Genomic DNA, 7,845 nt, shown 5'->3' on the forward strand with positions numbered 1-7,845 from the left:
GCTGGAAGCTTCCAATTAGTGTACCAAATGACCGCGGCTCTAGCCAAGCTATCTTGGAAAAAGTGCATTAACAACTTTTCATCCCTAGAATGCGCCCCCATCTTGCGACAATACATCTTGAGATGGTTCTTAGGACAAGTCGTCCCCTTGTACTTGTCAAAATCAGGTACCTTGAATTTTAGGGGGATGACAATGTCCGGTGCCAAGCAAAGATCTGCCATGTCCACGAACGGATACTCGCCAAAGCCTTCAACAGCTCTCAATCTCTCTTCGATGAGATCGAGTTTCCTTCTTTCTTCCGCTCCCGGGGGTGGTCCTTCTGTAGACAAGAATATTGGTTGTGCTGGGAGGTTGGGCTGAGGCAATGTGTTGGGCGCCGAACTGACAGCGGCAGTGGTGGCCACGTTATTCTTCATGAGTTGTCTCATCCCTAACATGGCCTCCATCATGGAAGCCATTTGCTCTTTCAAAGCCGACATGTCGGCTTTCATCTGTTCTTGTGTCTCCTCTTGGTCACCCATCGTCCTAGATTTGGATCTGGTGCGATAGGGATGCCTTGGGGCACGTTTAGTTATGGCATTTTTCCAAACGTGAGGAGTAGGTAAAGAAAAATGAATGCATGCTAGAGATAAAATGTGGGAGTGATTTGATTTGCACTGATCTTTGGAGTAAAAACATGGGATAAACTCATTTTATTCAGAAAGTTATAACTAGTCAAGATCTGAGTGACAATACAAACTTCCTAGCGGTTTCTACTTATATGGGCCATTAAATCTATCATATGCTGACAATAGCTGAGAAGTCTGTGGATCTCCTCGGGGCGGAGTAGGTATCCGCCATTGCTTTGGCCTTGGCTAGTAATCGGGGAAGTTCTTGACTCCCGTTCAAAGTAAGAGCAAATCGGTCCATCCATATTGTTTCCTCTTGATGTAACGAGTCGATCACCTTTCCTCTAGCCTTCTTTTCCGCGTACACTCGGGCATACTCGTTTGCCACTTTGTGCTCATGGGCCGTGGCTAGATTTAATTCTTCTTGGTACTTGCTGACGATGGCTAACATGTTGGTCTCTGTCTTGCATAAATGCTGAGACAAGCTTTTCTTGGACCTTGAGCAAGCAGCTAACTCCTCTTTCAAGACCATGCTATGTGCTCGTGATTGGTCTCTCTCTTCCCTTCGAAGCTTGAGCTCACTGTTGCTGCCCCACAAAGCTCCACGGAATTTGTCTCGGCCATGCTCTTCCTTGCAATCCCTCTTGGTTTCTTGTTCAAGGGCTCTTGCGGTAGCCGCATTTTCTTCTCGTAACTTGGCACACTCTTTCTGGACGTCTATAGCGACTGACTTGAATTTTTCTTTAGCAAGTCTTGCTTTTCCTAGTTCCGTTTTTAGAGCTCGGACTTCTTCATCCTCTTCCGGAGCTTCGAAGTTCTCCTCATTGATAATTTTCATCTTGGAGAGCCAATCTAACCCTCGTGTACGAACTTTCAGCCATTGATGATAACCACCGATGATGCCATTACGGATGCCCCTAAGTTCTTTATCTTTCCTTAATGGGCTTTCCCACGCCTTATGGACTCTTTGTATAACCTTGAAACCTTGCGTGCCGAAATCTCTCACAAAGAAAGGAGAAAGGCTCTCTTCCGCCGGTGTTCCCCTCATGGGGTACCCTAACTGTCTTATAGCATGTGCGGGATTGTAGTTAATGCAACCCCTCGTTCCTATCAACGGGATGTTTGGGTAGTCCCCACATGGGAAGAGAACTCCCTCCTTTCCTTCCTTCCATCGAGGAAACCAGTTGATTGTTCTGCCTCCTATCCCAGCCAAGTGTTGGTCCCAATCTACTCTTCTTTTTTTGACACACGAGCGATGGCTACAGAGCGGACATGGATGCCTTATGTCTTGTTGGAATAGGTGTGAAACCAACCATACACAAAGAGCAGGTAAACAGCAGATGATCCGTGTGCTACTCTTCTCGCACCTTCGGTCAAATGTGTCAAATAAGTCTGCCAAGATAGCTACCACCAGGCTTTCTTTTCTATGGTGATATGCAAGGAAAGCATCAATTGCGGCTAGGTCCACCAAACCATCCACGTTTGGAAAGAGGACAACCCCAAAGATTAGCAATGCTAATACGTCCATAAACGGGACCCACTCCTCTTAATTCGCCATATCCCTTGCCTTGCCTTCTAAGTACTTCCGTGGTAGGCCCACTACGCCGTTTCGAGTTTTCTTTGCATGATCTAATTCTCTTGCCGAATCCCTGACCACAACTGCAATCTTGCTCAAGGAGGGAAGAAACCCGGAGAAAAGATAGGGTTTCCTTCCCCCAAGAGGACATCCTAGAATCTCCTCAAATTCTTCAACAGCCGGTACTAATTGGAAGTCTCCAAACGTGAAGCATCTCAACGGCTTCCGTGGATATCTCTGCTATGGTCAAATCTAAAATCTTTCCGTACGCCTTGCGGAAGGCTTGCATTTGGAGAGGTCCCATCAACTGCCCCAACTCCTTAATGCTGGTGATATCTAGGCCCTTAATCTTGGCTTGATAAAACCTTTTTCCAGTTTGATTTGTTCCCATGTTTTACTAAAGTGAAACAAAAACCCAGTGCGAATCAAAACTCCGACATCTATCATGGGTGGAATGGATGAATGCATGAAGAAATGCATATGACACAGATGCAATTTATGAATACGGGAGCCCGGGAAATTTTCTCCTTCTTAGATAGAACGTCTTGGGGTAGCACGGTGCCCGACGTATGTATTTAAGAAGGTGACACGGACCTTCCATTGGTTTGCCAAAGAGAGGGGATCAAGACGAAACCCGTGCATGATAAGGCACAACATAGGAATGTACATAGTACGTCACTATCCATAAACAAATATAATCAAAGGGGTACACGACATTTGACTACATGCATGGCAGTGTGGAAAATGGCATGCAACGTGTTTGCTTCGTGCCCCTATTTTAGGGACCTACATGGGAGGGAGCTAAAAGGGCTTTTAGTGATAATTCCCAAGGTGGTCATATCTCTCTTGATGGTCTCTAGAGATATCATCCCCTTCGAAGAACATATTGCAGCAGTAGGGACTACTAGCAACAATATGTTATCAAAGAGAAAAACTCAAGATGAGGGTTCACTGTAATCAAGCAAGTCGGAGACCTAGCATGATCATAGATTCACCTCCACTCCTTATGTTCCCACGAACCCGGGTATATGGCCCTTTTTCAAACTCACTGGGTGTGCAAATAGTGTTGGTGTTTGTGTGCATCAAATGAATAAATATGTACCTCATGCATACATTTTAAAACACACTAAAAGCATCAAAAGAGTTAATATACATAAGAACATAAGAAAAAAGACAAAGAAAAAGAACAAAAGGGAAGTCATAGTAAAGAAAGCACACTGATTGATTGGCCTAACTCTCTAACAATAGTCCCCAGCGGAGTCGCCAACTGTCGCAACCTACCCTTCGGCGGGAGGGCGACGCGTGACTCACGGATGCGTCTTCCAAGAAAGGAAAATGCGCGGAGTCGCCACCAACATTTATTTGAGGAAAACGTCAGAAAAATATGTGGTCTACGAACTTTAAGTGAAAGGTTCGGGAGCTGTATTTACGCACGGGGAAGGTATTAGCACCCCACGCGTCCGTCACAAGGGACGACAACCTTTAATCAAGTGTGCAAATATGACTTCAATTTGTGTTATCTTCCCTTTTTTACGCTTTTTATGTCTTTTTATGCCTTTTATATTTTTTTTATCTTTTTGTGGTCGACAAGTGTGTTTCCCTTGCTCCTACGTATTCCTCAATTGTCGTAAGGAAATCAGACCTACGTAGTTCTTTGAGAACTAAACGTTGGTTAAATTAGTTTTATCCTTTTTTGCGAGATATATTTTGATTGAATGAAAGGTCATTTAAGGCGTTGGACCATTAAACAATCTTTCGATTCTTTTGAAAGGAGAGAAAACATTAAGGCATTGGACCATTAATGATCTCTTGTTTTTTTGAAAGAGGTAACAAAGCTACGTGTTGATTTTAGGCTTTAGAAATCCACGTTTCACCAATAAAAGCGGAAAAGACCATTTCAAGGCGTTGGACCTTAAAAATGGCTTTTTAGGTGATGTCAAAAGTTTGATTTATGAATTGATTTTAGCCTTAGTTTTACTTTGGTTATCAGTCAATTCGATTAAGAAAGAAAAATGTCTGATTGATTTTTTTGATTATTTTATTAAAAGATATTTTTTTTATTATCATATTATTATTTTGCCTCTTTTTGGTTTTAAACGTCGTTACGGCATGACAGAACGGTCGGATTTCATTTTAACAGAAATTAAAAGATGTTACAATTCAAATGAACTGTGGAAATTTATTTTATTTTTGATTAGGCGAGAAAACGACTTAAATAAATGACTAAAGCTCGTCAAAAGGGGGTATGGAAAGTAAATGAAATAAAAATAAAAGCATGAGAAACAAATGGGGACCTCTAAGGGTACATAGAATGAATTGAAAAGTTCGATTTCGGGAACTTACCGGTTGAAGACCGAAGAACTATGAAGAACGGTGGAAAACCTTCGCGAAATCGCCCACGGAAATGTCTCGGAAGCGTTACAGAAGCGCCTCGGCTTGGATTTTCTTCACGGAAACAATTTTTCTCATTAATTTTATGTGATTCTCAGATACCAGGAGGGTTGAACATTTTTGTTCTGCCCTCCTCCCCCTATTTATAGGGGGAAAGAGGGTGGTGGTTGCCGCCCAGCTCGCCCAGGCAAGCTGAGATGCATCCACCAGAAGGCACCGCCTTCTGTTGGAAGATCCTAGAAGGCCCAAGTGGGCCTGATTGCTATTTGTACCCCCCTATTTACTAAATACAACCCCTATCCTTTTTTTTTTGCTGATTCTTTTTTCGTAACGTTACGAAACTTTACAAATTATGTAACGATACTTGTTTTCTTTCCGTAATGTCACGAAACCTTACGGATTATGCAATCATCCCTTCTTTGGCTTCCGGAATGTTACGGAACTTTACGGATTGCGCCTTAACACGTCCTTTCAACTCCCGACATGTCGCAGAACTTCACGGATTGCCTAACAATGGGTGTTAAGTACCTCGAAGTGGTCAACCAAGGGTCGCACCCCAACAAACAGATGATCCCCAGACGAAATTAGGGTATGACACATATTGTTCAATCTTTTTATCAATTTGTGCTTTCCCCTTCTCATGCAAACTCTTAACAAAATTAGCTTTAGAAAGCCCATCCATATTCATCATAGCATAAGTGTTAGGCAAAGATAACAAATTAAGAGGGGGCAATGGACTAGAACCGTAAACTACCTCAAAAAGAGAATAAGTAGTAGAATTTACTACCCTATTATAAGAACATTCAACATGGGATAGGCATTCCTCCCAAGCTTTCAAAATCTTACCTACCACATATCTTAGAAGATGAGATAGAGTTTGATTTACCAGGATGACGGGCATAGCACATGGGCTCAAGATTTCTCTCACCCATCCTTTTTCCATCAAGCTCTCCACTTGCCTTTGGATCTCTTTTGTCTCATCCAGATTGCTTCTATATGTTGGCTTATTTGGTAAGGAAGCTCTTGGAATAAGTTCAATTTGGTGCTCTATCCCTCTCAAAGGAGGTAACCCATGAATGGTGTCTTTGGGAAAGACATCCCCAAACTCCTTCAATAATTCTTCCAAACCTATAAGCAAAGAACTAGCAATAGAAGACAAACAATAATCATAAGGCATTAGTAAATACATAGGTTGCCTAGCTAGCATCACTCTCTTCACCTCTTTTTTTCTCATGAACAAGCTCTGTATTTTTCTCTCTTGATTTTCTTCTTTTATTTTTTCAGTTTCACTCCTTTTTTTACCTCCACTATTTTCTTTCTTTTCTCTCCTTTCTTGTTTCTCTCTCTTTTCATCAATTTTATTTTTCTCTTCTTTTCTCTCTTGTTCTCTTTTCACTCTCATTTTTATTTGATCCTCACAAACCTCACTTGGAGACAAAGGTTTAAGGGTAACCTTTTGCCCTTTATGTACAAATGAAAATTTGTTTGTGACACCATTGTGGACAGCATCCCTATCATACTGCCAAAGCCTTCCAAGTAAGAGATGGCTAGCCTCCATAGGGACTACATCAAATAGTATCTCATCAACATATTTTCCAATGGAGAAGCATATCAAAACTTGTCTATCTACAATTAGCTCTCCATTCTCACTCGACCATTGTAGCTTGTAAGGCCTAGGGTGAATGGAAGTTTTCAAAGCAAGCTTTTCAATCAATCTTTGGCAAGCTACATTAGTGCAACTGCCCCCATCAATAATCAAAGATTATATTTTCCCCATGACCACGCACCTAGTATGAAAAATGTTCTCCCTTTGAGTTTCATCTCTATCCTTACACACACTCCCTCATTAACCTCCTAACCATCAAAAGGTCACCTTCTGGGGGTTGTACATCACATTCACCTTCACTCTCACTAGAAGAACTAGAAGAGCTAGAAGAAGATGCACTAGTGATATCCCTATTACCCAACACAACCATAGTCCTTTTGTTAGGACATTGGGAGGCAATATGACCCTTTCCCAAACACTTAAAACATTTAATAAAACTCGCCTTTGAAGAAGTGGGAGTAGGGTTAGAATTATTTTTACCAAAGGTAGCACCTTTTCATGAAATTTGAATGAAGATCCTTCCTTTTTCTTGAATGTTTCCTTATTTTTCCAAGTTGAAGAGCCATAGGGGGACTTCCTGTATGTTTGCTTCCTCTTTAATTGCTGCTCCACCTTGATATCTGGATGAATGCGATCCTCCAAAGAGGCATAATAGTGAAACTCTACAATGTCTTGGATCTCCCTATTGAGACCATGCAAAAACCTTGCCATGGTGGCCTCTTGAGACTCCTCAATTTGAGCCCTAATCAAGGAAATCTCCATCTCTTTGTAATACTCATCCACACTTCTATTTCCTTTAATTAGTCTTTGGAGCTTGTTGTGAAGGTCTCTCCCATAATAGGAAGGCATAAATCTCTCTCTCAAAACTCTCTTCATGTCTTGCCAAGTATTAATCAAAGGCCTTTTCATCCTCTCAACATCACTCCTCACTAGATTCCACCACACTAAGGCATATCCCTCAAACTCTAGGGAGACCAATTTGATCTTTTTCTCTTCATTGTAGTTGTAGCAAGCAAAGACTTGCTCAACCTGCATCTCCCACTCAAGATACACTTCTAGATCATAAGTCCCTTTAAAAGTAGAGATGTTCACCTTCACTCCCTCAATCCCTTCCTCTCTTTGTCTACCTCCATATCTTCTATGATTTCTTCTCCCCTTATACCTCTCATTCCTCCTTCCTTCTTCATCTTCTTCATACCCCTCATCTTCTCCATGAGAAGACTTAGATGATCTATCTTCTCTTCTTCGTTCTATATTTTCAATCCTCACACTTAAAGCTTTCACTACTCCTTTGTATTCTTCCCAAACTCTCCTCATTCTCCTTTCTCATTCTCTCCATCCTTTCTTTATCTTCATAACTCATTCTTCTCATTTGATCACCAAGTTTAATCATCTCTTGACTATTTGTCCTATTTATAATCCTCACACTTAAAGCTTTCACTACTCTTGTGTATTCTTCCCAAACTCTCCTCATTCTCCTTTCTCATTCTCTCCATCCTTTATCTTCATAACTCATTCTTCTCATTTGATCACCAAGTTTAATCATCTCCACCTTGAGCCTTGTGCTTTTTGGAGATGGTGGAGTAGCAACTCCACTTGTAGAAGTCATACCTACAAGCAAAGTTAGTTCACAAGTAAAAAATAGAATAGGACCTCACCACTCA

General features: G+C 41.5%; 1 protein-coding gene across 1 annotated transcript; it reads right to left on the bottom strand.

Moving 5' to 3' along the window:
- Positions 1 to 5,113: 5,113 nt before the first annotated feature.
- Positions 5,114 to 7,498, bottom strand: LOC100808853 (uncharacterized). Its single transcript, XM_006586419.1, has 5 exons — positions 6,674 to 7,498; positions 6,427 to 6,587; positions 6,004 to 6,314; positions 5,462 to 5,703; positions 5,114 to 5,329 (listed from the first exon to the last, which is right to left on the bottom strand). The coding sequence occupies exons 1-5, from the start codon at positions 7,496 to 7,498 to the stop codon at positions 5,114 to 5,116; spliced, it is 1,755 nt and encodes a 584-aa protein (XP_006586482.1).
- Positions 7,499 to 7,845: the final 347 nt, after the last annotated feature.

Source organism: Glycine max, chromosome 8, assembly GCF_000004515.6.
Source record: "Glycine max cultivar Williams 82 chromosome 8, Glycine_max_v4.0, whole genome shotgun sequence".
In the NCBI taxonomy this organism is placed as follows: Eukaryota; Viridiplantae; Streptophyta; class Magnoliopsida; order Fabales; family Fabaceae; genus Glycine; species Glycine max.